The 21784-nt window shown below is 36.1% G+C and overlaps 2 protein-coding genes across 3 annotated transcripts in view; one reads left to right on the forward strand and one right to left on the reverse strand.

Moving 5' to 3' along the window:
- tbc1d22b (TBC1 domain family, member 22B) overlaps positions 1-17508 on the reverse strand; it is a 50181-nt gene extending 32673 nt beyond the window's left edge. Inside the window, exons 1-6 of one of the 2 annotated variants that reach the window (XM_079638795.1) lie at positions 17222-17508; positions 8378-8434; positions 7747-8105; positions 6742-6909; positions 3091-3161; positions 303-431 (exon numbers count right to left, since the gene is read on the reverse strand). In XM_079638795.1, coding sequence (XP_079494921.1) covers positions 303-431; positions 3091-3161; positions 6742-6909; positions 7747-8105; positions 8378-8434; positions 17222-17277 — 840 coding nt within the window. In that variant the 5' untranslated portion in view covers positions 17278-17508. The remainder of the gene's footprint in view (positions 1-302; positions 432-3090; positions 3162-6741; positions 6910-7746; positions 8106-8377; positions 8435-17221) is intronic. The other variant, XM_079638796.1, reaches the window with a different exon arrangement.
- The window catches only part of LOC307011478 (serine/threonine-protein kinase SBK1), a 381893-nt gene that overhangs the window by 225897 nt on the left and 134212 nt on the right, over positions 1-21784 (forward strand). The gene's annotated exons all lie outside the window — the stretch shown is intronic.

Raw genomic sequence — 21784 nt, forward strand, 5'->3', positions numbered from 1 at the left:
GACAAAATGATAGCTGCAAAACCACATTTCACACAGTATATCGCACAGTCCAGTTGTTTCTGGGAAATGCAGCGATCCATTTGCTTCTCTTTTCTGTAGCTTTCTACAGTCTGTAAAAATATACCTCATATTTCTTCTCAAATCTATTTGTGCAGTCAATCTCAAAGCTTTTTCCCGTTTTAGATGTGGTGTGCTTCTCGCATCATTATCGCTGAAAACCAATGCTGCCACTCAGTCTTTTTGCCACTCAGTGACTTCGGCTGACGGTGACGTCACGTGCATACCCTCTTATTGAGCTTTACCTGTCTGTATGTGTCTCTGTGGTTATCATCTGTTCTGGAGTGGTAATACTGCTCGATGAAGCCGAAATACTCCTCCCTCTTCCTCTGGAGAACCAGATCCCTGCGTTCCCTATTGGCAGGAAGATAGCCCTGAGAGAATCACAGGGAGAGAGGAAATGCTAATTTAATAGTATTGAGAAAACAACTGCTGTATACATACTTTCTTCCATGTCTTCCAAGTGTATTTTGCCTTATACCAAAATATAACCTATAAATAATGCAAACTAAAGATATTAAAAACAGCAACATGTAACTTCAGATCAATACTGCAGTCCCTTGTGGGAAAAAAAAAAGTTAGATTGAAAAAAGCTTTTCATCTTTTAAATCTACATATTGGATCATTTCAATGAGATGAGCTTTATTGTGCTGAAGTCAAATGATTAATAAATGCTTTTCAGAATATATCTCACAGACTTGATGCTAATGGCTATTTTGTGCTGCTCATATAAATGACACTTTTCAAAAACCTTCTAACGAGAGAAGCAAATCAAGCAAGTTACATTTCATTTAAGTTCTTTTCAGATGCTTTCTTACCAAAGTGCCTTACTAAACAAATTGAATGAACCACATTATCTAGATGCTAGGGTGGTTAGGTCATTGCACACTGATTACAAGTCAAAATATACAAAAATGATGGTGATATTTTGTTATGCTTTTGAAAGAAGGCTCTTATGATCGCCAAAGTTGCATTTATTTGATAAAAAATACAGTAAAAACAGTAATATTGTAAAATATTATTACAAAATTAAAATAACTGTTTTCTATTTGAACATTTCAAAATATAAATTATTCCTGTGATGCAAAGCTGAAGTTTCAGCATCATTACTCCAGTATTTGTCACATGATCCTTTAGAAATGAATATGCTGATTTGGTGCTCAAGAATTATTTATTATTATCATCAATGCTGTAAACAGGTGTGCTGCTTAATATTTGTGTGATAAATTATTTCCAGGATTCTTTGAATTTAAGATTCAAAAGAACAGCATTTGTTTGAAATCTTAAAATAATGGGTCACTTTTGATCAATTTAATGCATCCTTGCTGAATAAAAGTACGGTATTCATTCATTAAAAAATAATAATAATAACCCCAAACTTTTGATGACTCAGGTCCCTCCTTCAATGTAAATCTATGGGTTTTTTATGTGTTCACCCCATTATATTGTGTGTGGGGTGAAACGTTGCCCGTTATACTGTCCACAGAGTAAACTTTGTAATTCACATTGCATAGAGTAATTGCTTCATTTTAATATTTTGGGTTAGGGATTTGAACAAACCCCTAACTCTAGGTATGAGCAATAATAATAATGATGCTTGCCTTAGCAAACACTACTAACTAAGGAGCGCATTTGAGAATACAGAAAGCAGACCTCAGACCACAAAAAATCCGGAAGAAACTTCTAATCATGTAGTGACTAAACTAACACACAGGCAGGATGCAATTTTGCTAGAATATACTTGGTAGCTACAGACGAGTCCCTAAAGAGCAGAAAACAAGTGCAGGCTATTTGTAGAGCAGAAGTGGAGGCGTGGAACTGTCAGTTAGATCGTTTGTCACGACTCTCCATCATGTTTCTGAAAATGATGTTTTTAAAGTGTCTTCCCCTCCCATTGTTTCTCAACTCTTGTTTTAATGAGCACACACAGAGTTGCCGAGCGCTTGAACACAAATGATAACGTACATTCAGAATCTCACTCTCAATTCAGCTCACGCCTGTAGCTACAGGCGAATAATAAGTGCACAAACTCAGCTCGTTTGGATTCGCCCCATCATTGGCCCTTCAAATTCCATAGTAAAAATCTAAATCATCTTAAAACGGCTTTTCAATGCGATTTCGACATAACAAACGTGAAATGGGCCTACAAAAATAAAGCGCAAACGTTGCTCTTTATAATCACAATTTGAATATGAAAAGCGGAGACTAAACGTTTCCATTTGGCACCCTACCCATCGTTCAGCACGCATCCACCTCTGCATCTTTGTACATATGGAATTATTTAGTCTAATCCCCCAGCAAACATTGCATGAAACAGCAAAAGCTTGGAGGAGCTGGGCCGGGGTGGGGATTTGCTTGTACAGCTTAGCCCGGAGGTGTGTGTTATTGACGGTGTAAGTTCGCACCAGGAACGCAAATGAGGCTTGTAAAGCATTCTCCAAACATCTGCGCACATACAGCCATAACACAGCAGCCCACTCTGCCCCTCCTATGATGACAGTCACATTTCTGCTGACATTAAGTGCTCAGCAAGGCCAATATTGCAAAACAAATCAATAACACATTAAACTGAAAGTGGCACAGATGTTTTATACCCTTGGAAAAGCGTAAAAAATTATTGTGCACCCTATGCACAACTTAACCGCAAAGTTTGTGATGCTGGCTTACAGTAGATAAAAAGGATTTTTAATGCTGTAATTAAATGAACAGTAATTTATCATTTGCTAGTATTCATTGAATATGCATTTGGCTGCACTTCAGATAAGTACGTTTAAACCATGTTGAATAAAAAAAATTCCCTGTGAAGAAAACAGATAGAGTCAGAGATATATTATTAATAATACAAAAAATATTGGAAGGATGGAATATTGGCCTAGTGGTTAGGACATGTGTCGTGGTGATTATGTGAGCAAAATGAGTTCAAAGATGGCTCACAACATATTTCAGTCCAATTCTCCCCTCTTTTCCATAACTTTTCTTGTCCGCTCACCTCTGTGAGGCAAAGGAAAGAAAAAAGTACTAGTAAATACTTACCGATAAAAGTCTCCAGGTGATTGGCCGAACCTCACGAGGGATTCCCGACCAGCTATGTTTCCGTAACTCCTCTGTATGAACAAAAAGTGTAACGTTAATCCAAAATGACAAATACTTCAATAGCACAATGAAACTGCAGAGTTGTTTTGTATGTAAACGACTACTACTAATACTCAAGCTGAGGACACAATCATTCTGCGGTTTGGACCCGAAAGCACAATGTAAAAAGAGACCGGCAGGCTCTGGAGGAGGGGGGTGGAATCAGATCAAGTGGACCAAGCAATTGAACACAGCCTTCATCAACAGCTAAAAGCATGCATCAAGAATTTGTTCATATTCTGTGATGGAAAATCATGCTTGACATACTCTAAATCTGCCTTCACAGGTCCAGTGACACTTAACTTACAGTTCCATCAACATAATCAATAAACAATTATTTTTAATTAGCAAACACACTCACAGTTTTCACAGCCATGCCACCTTGATCTATGGCAACTCCAATAAGACTTAACTGCACATTGACTTTAAAAAAATGGATGGGAAGTTCACGATTCACAGGTGATCAAGCAATGGCTTGGGATGTTGGTATGAAGTTTGAAGAGCACATTTAAGTCAAGTCAAGTCACCTTTATTTATATAGCGCTTTATTCAATACAGATTGTTTTAAAGCATTTGATTCAATGATGCGAACAGAGTTCATTTCGGCTGTAAAGCAACTCTACAACAGAACTGAATCAACAATGACACTATTTTCTTTTATTAAAGACCCTCAATTATTAAATTAGTTCATTTCATCTATAAAGCAGTTCTGCAGAAAAGTATGTCATTGTCCAGCTAAGTTCAGTTCTGATTTAGTTAATTTTAATTAACTAAAATTAAAATTAATCCATATGAATTGAGTGGTTTAGTCCAAATTATCTGAAGTGACTCGATCGCTTTATATGATAAGTTTTAATGTAAGCTTTTTTGGTTGAAAAAAAAAAAAATCAACAATGTTTGGTAGAGCTTCTGTTTATGTTCGTAGGTCAATGTTTATGTGGATAAAAGCCTAAATTCAATCTGTTCATCATCTAAAGCGATCGAGTCTCTTCAGAAAATGTGGACTAAACCACTCAGATTTTCATATATGTTCTGAAGATGAACGAAAGGCTTAGGGGTTTGGGACGGTGAATAATTAATGACATTTAAACAAAAAATTATGTAAATAAAATAAACTATATTTAAACAAGTATTTAAACATATGTGTTTAATATGTTTAATAATATGTATCAAATTAGGTTTATATCCATTTTGCTTCTCAAGTGAATTGCTTTAAGGATTTTGCCAGTGTATTTCCTGTTGCTTCTCTTCTATGTCTATGAACAAAAAAACTTAGAGATTCAGGAGCTCCTATCTACTGAAGAAATACTGTAGATACAGTAACTAAACCAGTTTATAATCAAGGTCACAAAATGTATTCAGACGTTTGCAAAACTTGCTATGCAACATGTTTTATGCGGTTGCGAGGGTATACTGTGTGGTTGCTAGATGGCTTCTTACAGGCACCGAGCCAAAATAGCCCAGAGGCTCTATCGTAAATTCCAATCATTTACACAAACAAACGCCTCCATGTCACACAAAGTATCAATAAACAATTCAGGACAAGGTACATGCTAAAGTGTGACTGGTATATCCTTCCCTTTGTAAGCACCACCAGGGGCGTCGGACTGGCGGTAAAACCAGTACTGATTACCAGGGCCACAAGGGGTGAGAGGGCCCTTGAAAAGTCTGGAATATATTTTTTTACCTGGATATTTTCATTTCCTAATTAATTTTCCTAATGAATGTCAGATGAAATGTAAAGTTAGTGTATTGGCTGAATAACTTGGTTGATTGATTGACTACATTTTGTATACAAAAAAAGTATAAGGTCTCACGGTCCCAACCCTTGCTAATGCGCCAAATGGTTTAGTCCATCTGCACGCATTTTGTTTATGTTAGTTAGTTGAGCATCTGGTGGAGTGCAAACTTCTGCTGTAGAAATGTCTTTCTCAGAGAAAGTCAAATCAGGCCACCAAAAAAGAAAACAAAATGAGGGTAAACTATTGGTAACTGACTTATTTTCAAAGAAAGGTGAGCACTAGAACACGAAATCTATAGTGCTAAACTGCTTGACTATCTCCGCGATCGTTACTGCTAAAAATTAACTGAGACAACCCATTGAAAGAGCAGAACATACACGTTCAGATGATAATTTGGATATACATGTAATCTGAGGTAAAGGCTAAATAAATAAACTGTACAATGCTGTACAATAAACTAACAATGCTGTTTGCATACAACACACCATTATAATAGCCTAATTTGAAACATGTTTAATTTTAAATTAATAGGCTATAGTATCTTAAATTAATCTAAAATAGGATTCAAGTGTACAGAGACCAGATTATTTTATTATTATTTTTCTTTTGGGGGGTGGGGTGAGTTGAGGAACATGGGGGCCCATCAGGACATGGGGCCCGGGATCTTGTACTACGCCCCTGTGAGCACCACTATCAAAGAAAAATGGATTTGTACTTTCAAATCTTATAAAAGCGCAAAGATAATTATAATCATAAAAACCAGATGAATCATAGTGAATCTTAGCCATTCTCTCTGTTCTTTTTTTTTATTAAGTGGAGATGTTCAACTCAACTATTCTCAAGTACTTATTTTGTCATTGTTATAAAGACAACATTACATTGCAGGTGGATGCCTTTACACCAAATACCATCGATTTGTCCGGGTGCTGTAGCCTACACTACTTTTTGAGGATTGTTTTTGTGAACTCCCACCAAGCCCTCTGGGTCATCGTGATCAGCGAATGTAAAACTGCTTTTCACAACGTTCATGAAAACTTAAAAGACTTGCTGAGCAACATCTGGTGAGTCGCTCCTGGGTCGTTTTTGAGTTAGAACAAACATGAATCCGATATTCAAGCGCTCCTAAAATACTAATGGAATTGGACACCTGCCAACCGTCATATGATAGCAGAATGATGAAAGATCTCAGAAGCCATTATGAACCCACAATACTGTGCAGGGAACCCCCTCCAACTATATCATAAACACATTTTTCATAAGGCGCTTTGAAAGACGTGCATAAGCATTATTTTTCCCTCCAATGACTGATGGTTCTCATTCCCCCGTGATTTCAGCCTGTCGCTCAGAAAGCTCAGAGCCTGCGGAGGCTGAAACTATAAAGCAAAGAAGAGTGACTCTCTTTGATAGCAGCATTATAGCATCAGCAGCACAAACGAGTGAAGGCACACGCAAAACTAGTTTTTGTTCCGCCAGCTCGCAGGTGCACTCGAAGAGACGATTGGTTGGAGAACGTGGGGAGAACAGAAGGGCCTCTCAGCGTGAACTCAGGAAGAGTAGGATAACATCATGGACGGGTTTCATCCATTCTGCCATCCCACACTGTCTCACCTGGCAAAGAGATTCAGCTAGAGGCTGGAAACAGGCAGGAGAACGAGGTGCGAACACACGTGACGGTTTTGTGGATTCCCGTTTGGAGATGGTCCTGATAGATGGACTTTAATATCTTATGTTAAATTAAGTTAATAAGCAACCCACAAGTGACCATTGCTGGCAAAATTCACTACCGGTAATTGTTTGTTTTAAAGCTTACCCAGGTCTGTGTTGGGGCTGGCAAGTAGCTGCTTGAATTTATCCAATCGAGTCTTCTCTCTCACTGTCATGGGAGGAGCTCCTGAGGCATTTTGGTCTGAAATGCGAGCAACTAATGGAACGATGGGACGCACAGGAAGTGACTGCTGTTTCTGCAGGGTATTGCGAGCTAAACAGGACAGAAAGACACAAATATTACGCATGGTATAATTGCATAGTAGGCGCCAAAGCTGTTGTGAATCTGCTAACCCGAAACCCCCCGTGACTGGCAGATTTGAAGAAAATTACCGTTATTTGGCAAATGCATAAATGACAGACAGTTACATACGCATAAGCAAAATGTTATTATATAAGTTGTATGGTACAGTAATTTATAGTGTTTATACTAATCAGTGAGTCCACGAATGGCTTGGGTATTGCAGAACATTCTCAGCTTTTATGGACCACACGCCCCTATATGTATATTTATATGTATATGTGCAGCCATTAAATTGACTAAAATGAAAGAAATGATGAAATATTGACAGTTTTACTAAGATTTTAAAAAGTAGGCTGCCTATTTGTAATGTTTTTTTCAAATTTAGTAAAAACAAAATAACATCTTGTGTTGACAAGATTGACTCTTCTCTTTCATGAATCATAAGCAAAACTAATTTAACTGCCACAATTTGCACAAAAAAACAAGTTGGGTTATTTTTAAATTATGATGAGGTTAATAAACCGAAGCTAGTTTCTTTAAGGTTAGGCACGGCCACAATATTACCGTTTTTTCCAACCCTTATCGAGTTTAGCCCTCAAACGGTTTAGTTAAAAGTATCTACAGCAGTCTGACTGGACAGTCAAAAAGTCATTTATACAGCCGTACCAGCAGTATAACAAACACCAATTAGGTAATGATGATACTTTTCAGAATACAGGCAGAAAAAAAATAAAAATTTGATACACCTTAATGATTTTACAGCTTCTCTTACAATGGAAGCTGTTTTTAAGCTACACTAGAGCATACCTGCATTCACATTCAGCTGGACGTCGCTACAGGACTTTACCACCCTGCCATTAGCTGGACCACTTTCAACATCCAGTCCATCTTCATCAGGGTTTGTGCTGATTGGTTCCTGCCTGTCAGGTAGGCGGGGCAGTGGCTCTGTGTCCTCTGGGGCTTTGAAGAGTCTGAGGCGGGGCGTCTGAGGCGTAGATCGTGATTGGTCTGGGGAAGATGAGGACTGTTTGAGACTGAACATACAGTCATCCTCTTCGTCATCAAGGTCCCATGCATCATTGGTGCTTCGGGCAAATTCGTGGAAAGTTGCAGGTTTTTTGGATTTGGTGGTGTTCACACTGCTGACCTTCGGAGTGTCTTTTAATCTATAGCAAAACAAAAAATAACTTTTTAAAGCACACTATATTGCACACACTCTATAATATATAGATGGTTACAGTAAGAAAGGAAAATGCATGACAAATGAACAACAAAAATAAAAAATTAAATGGTCTATGCAAACTCAATAAACATGTTTAGGTGGGCATTCCACAACTGAAATGCAAAAAAAAACATGAATTAGGAGATTAAAGGAACAAATAACTGAAAAAGATATGGCTGATTCGCACGCAGACAGTCGCCAGCTAGCAGCACTTACGGACGGTGTCTCCGTGGGTCCAGAGGAGGGTGTTGTGCTCCATATACTGGCTGTAAGCTGAGAGAAAGAAAAGCTGACATTTGCTATAAAGAATCAGAAAAAAGGGCTGGGTGATCCTGAATACTTCCAGCCTTATGACAATATCTGATATAGGCTACATCTCAAAATGTATTTACAATCTCATGCTGTTCCAAACCCATATGATATTCTTTCTTCCATGGAAAAAGAAGCAAACTTCTGAGGAATATCTTGGCCAGTCCACTATTCTATGTAATGAAAAAGAATGAGGACTGGGGATGTCAACCTCCAAAAAGACAAAACACCATACAAGAAATTTGAAATCAGAGATGCTCCTTAAACAGAACTCTCTTAACGCCCTCTTCTGAGTCACAAGATAAGGAAGGATAGTGAAACTAGGTCAATGGCATGGCTATGTTCAGAACGAAATTATAGCTTACTGCATAACACACACAATAGAAATTGAATACATATTATAGTATTTTCATTTTCATGTAGAAAAAAAGAATGCATTATGCAACGATTTCAAATAGTAGCATCCTACATTGCTTTCGCATGACTTCATTATATAGTCAGTTAGGGTAAGGTTTAAATTTAATAAATAAAAAGTTTAATTTCCCTTTTATCATTTATATATGTTATCTCCTAGCTGGCAATAAGGAAACAGATCACAAATCCCAACAGTTACAATGAAATTGAAGTTCAAGTACACTGCATTATGGGATACAGAAGTGTGCAGTGAGTGCTATGTTGTATTCTGGACATTTTGGAAGATAATGTCATAGTTAGATATTCAAAGACTATGCGTAGAATCAAAGGCTATAGACGGTTCACTCGTATTACTATGAATGAATGAGGGGAAACTGCAACATGCAATATGGCGGATTACGCGCCTAAAATATACACTTTTTAATGCCTTTTGAGCATAAGACAAGATGTATGATTAGTGGTGCAACAGATCACTAAACTCACGGTTCAGATCATATTACGGTTTTTGAGTCACGGATAGGATTATTTTTCACTTTCACAAACTTTCGCAGATTAATTGCTTAGTTTAACCCTCATATGGTGAATCATATGCGTGCCAAACCGTGGGGCCTGGTCCAGTAAGGATCACGGATCAACTGTGATCCGTTGCATCCTTATTTATGATGCAGTTCAAGTCAGATTTTATTGGTGGTATTTCAAATATGAAATTTAATTGTAAGTTTAGTTAACAGCTTTGTCCAGCACTTCAAAGCTCTAAATATTATCCAAAGGTAATGTTATTCTTAATGTGATGATGATTTGTAAACCTAAGTTCAAAGACGTAGGAAAACTAACACTTTGTGGCAAACAATCACTTTTATAAAAAATAAAAAAAAGAATTGAAATTACCACTATACCCAATAGATTAGACATTTTCACTCCCTAATATGTGGAAAAAAGGAAGTCAAAGTCTCATTCTTCAATTACACAGTAAACAACTAAACAGCGCTCCTTTTATAATCACTGAAGCTGCACTCTAAAAAATGCTGGGTTGTTTTAACCCAAATCTCAGTCAAATATGGACTAACCCATCGGCTGGGTTTGTCCATATTTGACCCAAATTTGGGTTGAAACAATGGTACATTTAATAGGAGTAGAATATTTACATTTTTGTCAATAAAAATTCGTTTTTGGTTTTTGCACGTGACTAAACGTTTTGCACGTGACTTGTTACTAAAAGTTCATTTTATCTGCATATCAATTCAAGCTCAGTGCATTACTGTCAAATTTCCAATTAACAAACATATAATCCAATTAGTAACTGCACTTATCAATGCAAAACAACAGTAATTTAATGATTAAATTAACTTTTATGATAAATTTTCCCCCAGCGCTACCAAATCAGGTGCTGGCGCCACCATCTGTTGAACTTAGTGGCACTGGTACTACTGCTGTCAAATGTTAGTCTGGAGCCCTGACTCTGAATATTCAATACATCCCCCGGCACTAGTCAGAAACACACAGCGAAAACCAAAATCTGGAGAAATAAAGGTAGTTCCTGAGAAAACAATTCCTGAGCAAGAGGATAGACCTGCTAGTCCTTGGTGACAGCAAAAAATACATCTCAAATTACAAGTCAAGTACACTGCTGGGCCCTCCACATTACAACAACATATAAATATGAATCTCTACAATATTAGAGGCTACCGTGAGTTACTGAGCAATATCCTGCACAATGGTGAGATAAGTCCAAAGACTGCAGTGCTAAGCAGAATTTTTACGGGCAACACAGGGCCGTAGGTGTGGTCATATTGTTGAAAGGAAAATTAACGGTATGGTTGTTACAAGGCCCTTTTCTGTTGAAATCAACACAATACTAAATGCATTATGCGCAAATGGGACCACAGAATAATTGGCAAAAACACAATGCAGCTGAAATATGGCTCATCAATTTTTATGAGAGTACAAAATAAAAGGTAAATTACTTCCAGATATGTAAGCAAGCCGCTTGCATTTGCATTAAATATTAGGAGTGTGTTTCAATAAACGAGCAGCTTGCCGTAGGGCAGCGTTATCTTAGACTCGTGGTGTTCCTTCTGCTACACACACAGATAACTTTTCCACACAATATATAAATACAAAAGCTAACATGGTGGGAGAGCTATCAATGTAATTATTCATTTCCCTTAATGGGAGTTTCACTAAAGTGAATTAAACAAGTCCATAATTCAGCTATCAACAGACAGATGCATTCTGTGTCTTTCAGTGACAGTACTGCTGTGCCGGTAGTACCAAGTACCGGGTATATTCGGTGCCCGCTAATAGACATTTCAATTTACAGAGTATTTGTTAAAGCGTTGAGCATTGCAGTCAATCACAATCATATCTGTTGAGCGCGTGAACACAATAGCCTATCAGAGGTGCTAGTCAGTAAGTTAGTCAGAATCGGTTTAACACCGCTGAAAACGTATGAGGGTTTGCTTTGTTCAACATGAGCGAGAGATTCATTGTACAGTTAAGACAGTTTTATTACAACAGGAGTTTTCAGGAGAGTGCAAAATGCAGTGAGCTTGCTCTTTAGAGATGGACAGCCTTAGCCTTATATCTTGCTTTCTGTTTATTACCCATTCACAATCTGAATAAAAGTTTAGTTTTTCATGCTGCTAAGTGCACTGCAAAGTTTCTGGATTGACAAATATATTTAAATGCATGATGGAATCGGAAACTGCGGTGACTGACAGTGATGACCAACGAAACGGGACTTTTTTTGTCCCAAAAATGATATAATGAGTGAGTACAGATCCTCATGAATCCTTCTTCCAAACCGGCTTTTGTCTTATCCTGAATCCAAAGGGTATACCTACAATATCTTAGACCAAGCGGAAGGGCTGGGCAATATGGACAAAAAAAATAAATAAATAATCATATCTTTGTATTATTTGGCTAAATAGTGATATATGGTATAAATCTCGAAGTCGCTATATTTTACTTTTTTCTCTTTGGTTACAAAATTCGTAAATTATTAAAAAATATATATATATAAGGCCTATATATATATTCACATCCTGTTTAATGTTGTCCTACAAACAATGATCATATTGAAGACTGTGAAAACAATTATAGAGAATGTAACCATGCATGTATATGCTGTTCCTGTATGTGTACAAAAAAAAAGGGTTAAAATCACATTACTTTCTAACATTGTAACATCAGGCTACAATTTAAAAACAAAGTTAAAATCCACTAAAAATTTAAATAATAAGTACTTATTAATAATATGAACATACTAATTATATTTGGCTATTTGATTACCCCATTACAATACACTTACTGTCACTTTACAGTTCTATTATAAAAATATACACTTACTTGTAGATTTAAAATTCTAAATATGACATTATTGGCCAACAACAAATATTTTTGCAAAAAAAAAAAATTTTTTGTCAGAATTCTTATGCTCCAATTCTATTGCGCTCCGTCTGTTTGGTTCACAGAAATCTGTGAAACTTAGCGGAGAGTCACTTGTAGAAGGCTCGTCCATTCCTGACAACAAAATGAAAATATTTGCAAGGCAAATACACCACATCTCAAACGCATTCAACAGTGCAAATATCTGTCAGAACATCTGACGGGGAAAGCCGCTTTAAACCATACGTGTTAACTATATCTTATGAGTTGCTTTAAAGGCCTTAATATAAAGCATCTCTCACGTTCAGGACAAAATTTAATTATGCACTTTTCGTGCAGCAGCTCACTCTGCTGCGGCCTCCGATATTTTTCAGACGCGCTCTTATATCGATATATAAATATTATTGCCTCATTCTATATAGTTTAGAAAAAAATATATCGATATACCATACAAACTTGATATACCGAGTAGCCCTGTTCCTGCGTTAATCGCCATAAACGGAGAAAAGCAGCTCCGGCTAATATGTCCTTCCACAAGACACATGCAGTATAGTTTATTATATAGTTTATTAAGGTGACAAACCTTACATACTGTACCTTTAATTCAACAGTTTTTGCTCTAGTACTAAATTAGTACAAAGAACCGCACACTTTTACTGGTACAGACTGCAGAAATGTTGGTACCGTAACAACCCTAGCCTATACAACTGTGGCTCATGTTATTTGACAGAGAACACACCAAGGTTGTCTAGAGGCATCTAGTATCAGTTTTGCATGCTCTGTCCCTTCTGTTGAATAAGATAATGGTGAGGAAAGTGGCCACACCTCTCGCCCACTCATGTTACAGCAGGAACACACCCACTGTGAGTCCTCCGACTGCTGCAGATTCACCTGAACAAGCAACTCAAACCGTCTGGATAACAACCACGCCCAAACAATCCCATCACAGAGGGCCATTTCATCTGTTTTTAACATCATCTTCATTATGATCTGCTCATAATACAGCAATTTAAAGTTTCTGAAATTATGAGGTCATGAACACTTAAAGGGTTAGTTCTCCAAAAAAAATGAAAATTCTGTCAGTAATTTAATTACTCACCCTCATGTTGTTCCAACCCAGTAAGACTTTGTTCATCTTTGGATCACAAATTAAGATATTTTTTATTAAATCTGAGAGCTGGATCACTCCTCCATAGGCCTCCAAACTTGCCGGCCCAGAAAGTTAGTAAAAACATCGTTAAAATAGTCGATATAATAGATGAACGAAAGTCTTACGGGGTTGGAACAACATGAGGGTGAGAATTTTCATTTTTGGGTGAACTAACCCATTAAGTAAAACTTTGACATACCAATTTTAAGAGAACCGTTTCGAAAAACAGCTCAACAATTCTCAGTTACTTAAAGGGTAACACTTTACTTGAAGGGGTGTGCATAAGACTGACATGAAACCTTCATAATCATTACATAACACATTTTAGGTTTTATGTATGTTTATGACAACTGCCATTAAGTGTCATTCGCTCAATTATGACAGCAAATACGACATTGATATGACAACTTGACATAAACCAATACATCATAACCTGTCAGTGTCTTTGTCATGACAACTTGACATTACCAAGACAACATAACCTGTCATAAATATGTCTGAAAATGATTAATGATCAAACTTAAAAAAAACACTTAGCTTTATGGGTTAACATTATATTAAACTGTCATGTGGTTGGTTTTGACATTGGCTGTCATGAGGCCATTGACCTCAACTGCAGTGGTACAAATTGAATTTGTCATTAAAATGTCATTAAGTGTTAATACTCTGTCAAACAATTGTATAACAGTGTCATGTATACTTTTATTGACCTCAACACTTCAGTGGTACACATTGAATTTGTCATTAAAATGAAAAATATTGTAAATGTTAACCCATAAAGCTAAGTGGTTTCTTAAGTTTGATAATGAATCTGCTATGTCATGTTTATGACATATTTATGACAATTTATGTTGTCATGACAAAGACATCTCAAAAATGTCATATTTTCATTAGAAATGTCATAATTGAGCGAATGACACTTAATGACAGTTGTCATAAACATGCATAAAACCTCCTTCATATTCATGACATGCGTCATGTCATGCGTCTCGTGTCATGTCATGATTATGAAGGTGTCATGTCAGTCTTCTGCAGTCTTATCCCCTTCAAGTAAAGTGTTACCGAGAGACCATCACTACCATTACCATATAAATAATTTAATATAACTTCATATGCAACATTTCAAAAGTTTGGGCTCAGTATGATTTATTATTTTTTTACGAAATTGTTACTTTTAGTTCAACAAGGACACATTAAATTGATCAAAAATTACAATAAAGACAATTGCAATGTTATAAAATATTTTGGTTTCAAATAAACACTGTTTACACTTTTGAACTTTCTATTCGTCAGAAACTCCTGGAAAAAAATGCATCATGGAAAAACATATTAAGCAGCACAACTGTTTTCAACATTGATAAAAATAAGAAATATTTATTGAGCAGCAAATCATCATATTAGAATGATTTTTCTCATTTTTAATAGACAAAATTGAAATATTAAAGTTTTAATAAAAGACAGTTTAAATATATATTACAATACAAAACTGTTATTTTAAATTAATAATATTTAACAATATATAGGCTAACTGTTCATGACTGTATTTCTGATCAAATAAATTATTAGTAAGAATCTTTTTCAAAAACAAAACCCCAAACTTTTGAACAATAGTGCAAGAGTTCTCTCCTTTCTAAAACAAAAATAATACAAATTACTCAAATATCAGTTACATTATCTGGAGGCATTATTTTAAAGCTATTTCTAATATCTTGTGTAACATGTCCCTGAAAAAATATTTTTTACCCTAAAATATGTTGTATTTTTCCATTTAAAGTCACCGGGTATATTGGAGTATTTATTATAAATGATTTGTCCATGCACATCATTTTTCTTAATTCATGTGCCCTCGTAATATTGATTCAAAATATTGTCCCCTCCCTCTTGCAGCGACGTCTCTTCTCTTCTCTGATGAGGTGTACACATGAGGGCGGGACAACCCGTCACTCACATCATGAAATCCACCAATAGCAAAGCACAACCAGCCAATCGATTCCTGATGGACAAAGTCACATTTTTTTCTTGTTCGAGAAGCCGTTTCACTCGAATAGACGTCACAACAGGGAAGAAAACATTATAGCAAATTCCGTTTCATGGTGAATTTAATATTTTTAAAAATTGTCCCCCTTCAATTCTGTAAGAGTGTGTGCTCAGGAATCTGGACAAGAACAAGATCTAAGACTAAAAGTCAATGTCAAGTTAACAACCTAATCAAAACCTTCTGACATCCAGATACTGACATAATGTTGAACAAATAGAAAATGATCTGTACATTTCAAAGAATACAACTCATGCTGTCTTAACTCTAAAACAGGCAACGTGCACCACAGGATAGCTATATATTCTTTAGTCTCTTGTAGGAGGCACGAGAAAGAATTTTTCATCCAGTACTGTTGTCAATATCATAGTTCAGTCTGTTTGGAGTATGTGGGTCACATGACTTGGTTAAAATTTTCTGTGCTCATTTTGTCAATTTGACCTAAAGCCAACATGTCCGTCCATAGTGCTGGACATTCTGACTTTGTATAAAGTAGGCATATATTAATCTTACTTTTTTTCTGAAAAAAATAAAATAAAAATACAATATTGTAGGAACAATATTACATACCCGGGAGATACAACTCATAAAATCCAAACTATATCAAATATTTCAAAAATTCCTTTGGATATGTTTTACTTTAGTCCAGATGATATTAAAAGGGAAATTAAATTCTTTTTTGATGATCATTTTCCACTCTTGCCTGTTTTAGGGTTAAAGAGAAATAAACATATCTGAATATAAATGGTTATGACAAAACACTTTATTTTAACATGGCTAGAAATAAATATACTCCCATAAAGGCAAAAATAAATAAAAAATGCCCCAGAAAATAAATTCCATATGCAAATATTACCAAGTATATATTGATATATATTTCTGTGACTGCTGTAGGCCACAGTAGCAGCACTAACAGCATTGCACATCCTGCATGAGAGTTCCTCTTTAGTTCCTCTTTAGCAAGATTATGCAATGGCCCAATATAAAATCTGATCTAAAAGAAACTGTCCAGTCATCAAAAGCCCACATTCACACAGAGTCAGATGAACTGATTCTGTCTGTGACCAAACAACCTGCAACGAAGCACACTCAGCAAACTCTGTCCAGAGTCAGACTCAACAAAAGCCCCAGCAAAGACAAAGAGGCCAAACAAACCTACGTGCCAGCTTTAAGAGCTTTTAATTAAATAGTGTTTAGAAAACAACCAAAACTTGGCAGGAAGTTGTGTTTCCCTTACATAAATTACAATTGCAAACATTGTATAGTAGGCTACATTGATAGCATTGTACATTTAGTAATTATTATTGACATCACAACCAAATTATTTGGACATCATATAGTGTAAGCTTTTTGTGTTTGATGACAATGGAGACTAAAACAAAGTTACCATAGTTTCAAAGTTGTAACAATAACGTATTTTGGTGGCAACTATGTTTACCATGGTGAACTTTTGTTATGGTTGACATTAACCAACATTAACTTCGCTACGATAAGTGGTTTCATAACATGTCCAAATAATCTATAATAATCTAAATAAGTAATTTAGATATTTACTACATCTTTGATTACCCAAAAACGCAACATACGTCTAGGATGCCAAGCATGCTGTCAAAATAGACAGCTCACTAGGGTTTGACACACATCCATAGAGTCCAATAAACAAATCAGCTGGTCAGAGCCGATATATTAATATAAAATGACTTCTGCCAATAAAATAACACACTTTAAAGCTACTTTATGAAAAGAAATAAATGATCAAATTCACCTCCCGGGAACCTTTTGGTTTCTCCTCCAGAAATGAATCCTGTTGTCGGTGGCCATGGCGAGAGGACGCCCAATTTCACTCTGAAACAGCCATAAAACCGAACACCACGCTGTCAACGGACATGTGCAGATGTCCAAAGGCGAAAACGATATGATTAGTTGTATTGCCGCGTGTGCCTGACTTTGTTTTGATTAGTTATCGCGAGTATTTTGCCAACACTGAATGTGCCTACAGCGGTTCTGGATGGACGTCGCCATCTTGGAGGTGCGTGAGGTCGCGCTGTGATTGGCTGAAATGAAGGACAGGTGCAGAGGAGCAGACCAATGGGGTTCGAGTTTTATTAGATGGAGACGCGTATTTTAGTTAAATATTTTGATCTCTACAACGCCTATATTCTCACATGTTTGCTTGTAATGATGTTTGTAAAATGTACATGCCTTATAATGTACAGAACAATACAATATTGTAGAATATAAAGTGGACAATAGTGCAATACAGAAAATAGAGGGGGAAAAGAAGGGTCTCTTGAGTCTGCATTCCAAAGGATCCATAATCTCCTGCTACCAAAGTTCCAGAACTTTGTATCACCCCTCCTGAAGTTTGTTTGTAACTCTATTATTCCAAATGTTTATTCTCATAGATTCTCATTAGATCCAATTTGAATTTTGTTTAAATAAATCGGCATAAATTAAAAGCAGCAAAACAAATAGCCTACTGTCATTATTTATACATATTTCACAATTAATATAATTGTAATAAATAAAATAATAAAATAAATGTGATTGATTAACTATGTGATTAATAATAAGTTAATAACCATTATGCATTACAGAGTATTGATGTTCGCAGTTCCCCAATCTGAACACTAGGTGGCAGCAGTCACATATAAATCAGGGTGCTCTGCTTGGGTCTGACTCAAATACTTGCAACAAGTTCCTCTGCTAAAGCCTATCATTGCTGTATTCATCTGTTACTAAATGATTATTAGCAGAACTATTATTAGACTTTTTCAATCATCATGTTTTTTCAACAATGACTTTCTTTATGCTTTATGGTATAAGCCTACATGTAAAAATCTGAAATAACGCATAATTTTTTCCCCTTTTTATTATTTTACTATGTTGAAAAACTAAAATTACCAAAGCTTTACCACAAAAATGCATGCATTTACTAGAAAGGTGATTGTTATTACAGTAAAAGTACTTTTTTGTTTTTGTTGTAACACTTTACAATTAGGTCACATTATTTAATGCATTAATAACATTAACAATGAGCTAACAATTTGTAACACTATTTATTAATCTTTGTTAAAGTAAAAAAAAAGATCCATTAAATAATTCTAAAACTTGATTTTGATAACGTATTAGTAAATGTTACAAATATTTTTAGTGAAGACTAATAGATGCTTTATAAGTATTTTCACAGTTAGTTCATGTTTTTTAATATAATGTATTTAATTAATGTTAATAAATGTAACCTTATTGTAAAGCATTGCCAATTTTTTAAAAATAATTTCTTTATTATAAAAAAAAGTTTGATACTTTATTATTAAGTATTTTTTAAAACACGTATGTCATGATTTGATGATATACTAATTCTGCACTATATAATTATTAGATTGGGAGTCGCAGGCAACGTTAACGTTTCTATTATTAGAATGATTAATAATAAAAAAGGTTAAAAATAACAACAGCTGCACAAAAAAAGTAAATATGCCCAGGACAAAGTAATTATGCAAACATCCTCAGTGGAAAGTTGGAAATGATGCTTCCTGTGAACTATATTCCTAGAACCTGTGCACTCAAATAGCTTTTGCCATTGTTGTTCTACAAGTGCCCTGAGAGAAGAACTTCCTCAACATTCATACAATAACAGTACTCTCATCAGTTCATTGGGGTTCTCTTACAATGTCATAAAGTGCTGATAAGCATTATGTTTGTGTCCATAATGGATGTGGAAATGAGTGTTAAATGCTGTGAGTGAGTTCACTCCGCTCCTGTGTTTGAGGCCCTCCCTGCCTGGTGAAAAGTTGCCCCCTCATTAAAATGCTTCCTTTGAGTTCATTCAGACTCGTGACACACACACACACACACACATGAAACAAACAGATGAAAGGTCACGCTGCCTGCGTCCTTCAGGAAGCCATGGCATCTGTGGAATGCTGCTTTATTTTCCTCCTAATTCCCCTGTGTTTGTGTTTTTTCGTCAAGTGAGCTCAAAGACGTGTGTGTGTGTGTGCGTGTGTGTGCTGTTGGTTCCTCAGCGCCACACACTGCAGAGTCGGGTTATCAAGTGCACGCAGTCGGTTCTGTCTCATTGGTCAGCAGACTGAGACAGGAAGACTTGAAAGACAATATCCTGCTTCAGCAGCATGTGCAGCGTGTCACTCTTCTCCGAAGGGAAATTATAAGGAAAAACTCCACATAAGCACTTCAAAGTCCACCCAGAGGAGAAGGCTATTGCTCTGATGTTGCTCTTTCATGAGTCAGGAGACTTAACTGAGATATAAAGAAGTTAAATAAGATGCAAATGAAACAATGGTTGACATAAGTGAGATTATTGAGCTATAAATACGGCACATCGTCCTATAAAGGTAAAGAGTTGTGAGTGACTCATAAATTGGGTCTCATATGCAATAATCTGGCCTTTGATAGATGAATTTGACTATACTCTGCCCAGATTCAGAGAAAAGCTTAGTGAAATCTGATGTCAAATCAAAAACTAGCCATTTTCCTTAGATCGTATTGATGTTCCGTTTGCACATGGACATTTGTTGAGAAACGTTTGACTACATTTCCAACTTATTTTTTACTTTTTTAAACGTTGAGTATCTTGACGTATCTGAGACTTTATCTACCTTTATAGAATAATTTGAATTAGCTTTTATTTTATAGATTTTTAAGTTTTTATATTAACTTTGTGTTATGTGCTTTTTTATTATTTATATCTATATAGCTTTAATTAATAATAATTAATATAAATAAATATATAGCCCTATATATTTACATATATATATATATATATATATATATATATATAATATGTTTATTTATTTATTTCAGAGTTGTTGTTTTTTTAAGTGTTAGTCAACAATAGCCACATGTGTGATTACTGGGATATGTTTGACCGGACACTTGCTCATTTCAAATTGCATTTTAATCTCAACGCTACCCAGGAGAAATAAACACCTCAGCTCAAATAGTAGAGCATGGTGTTAGTGAAAATCAAATGCTGGAGGTTTATTTGCAATAATTATTTGCCAAAAAAAAAAAAAAAAAAAAAAAAAAAAACAGCAACACTACCAATAAAATGTAAACAAATAGGCTATGGATAAATGCATCTGTCAAATACATAAATGTTAACGTAACAACTCTTAAAGGGATTTAATTTATGATATTATTTCTGGGAATTTACAGTCCATATAATAAACGCAAACTAATCTTGGTATTTTCTTTCATCCAGTCCTTGCAATTTGTTCAGAACTGAGGTACAGCGTATACAATCAAGCTATAACAAGCCTGGAATCACTAAAACCCTTCATTGTGCTCATTTCATCAGCTCAATGAAAGGATCTGAACTATAGCAGATTCTTTCTCCTCAATGAGTACCATGTTGTTCCACCCCAAGGCCTGACACATTGATATCGCCTTCCATAAGGAGTGTGAACACAATAGCTCCCTGCCAAGGACATGTAGTCTCCGTCTGTGCCACCCACAGACTGAAGAGAGACAGCTAGTCTCTGACTCCATCCGGCTCAAAGTGTGTGTGTGTGTGTGTGTGTGTGTGTGTGTGTGTGTGTGTGTGTGTGTGTGTGTGTGTGTGTGTGTGTGTGTGTGTGTGTGTGTGTGTGTGTGTGTGTCGTTATACAAGAGGCCCGGTTGAGACTGGCACCGGCGGCGGAAGCAAGCGGTTGGTTGGAGTGGAAGTGCAGGAAGTGGGTCATGGAAGAGGGGAAGTAGGTCACAACGGCAGAGCACTGACTGGAAGAGTAGAGGAACTGAGGAAAAGCCCAAGCACACTCCACCTCCTCTTCTGAGATCTTCTATATTTAAAGTGATCATGTGTGAATGGACTTCACTAGAGCAGAAAACTGGGCTCGTCGCATCCCATCGGAAGCGAAAACACAACTGAGATCTCTTTAATATATATCAGTTGTCTCTAAGCAGCAATGTGATTAAATGCAAAGCAAATGGACTATCACTGAGTCCGAAATCGCATATTGTCTGAGGTACTACATTTGAATTTCGTGACCATTCAAAAAAGTATGTTCTATGTATGGATGACGAATGACATTTGGACGTACATTATGACTACTATATTCGCTATGTTGGTACTGTCACGTGACATACTAGCATCAGTTGTGTCGCTTCACTGCCATTCACAAATCCTCTCCAGTGGCCTCATGGGATTGTAAAGTGTCCATCGAATGCTCACTTCAGAATATTGTCAGAAGTAGTAGTTCATACAGGGACTTTTCGCATACTTTTTTGCATCCGAAATCGAATACTGCCCTACTACTATAGGTAAAAATCAGTTTTTGACAAAAGAAGTGTGTCTCTAAAT

Source organism: Phoxinus phoxinus, assembly GCF_949152265.1.
Source record: "Phoxinus phoxinus genome assembly, chromosome: 15".
NCBI lineage: Eukaryota > Metazoa > Chordata > Actinopteri > Cypriniformes > Leuciscidae > Phoxinus > Phoxinus phoxinus.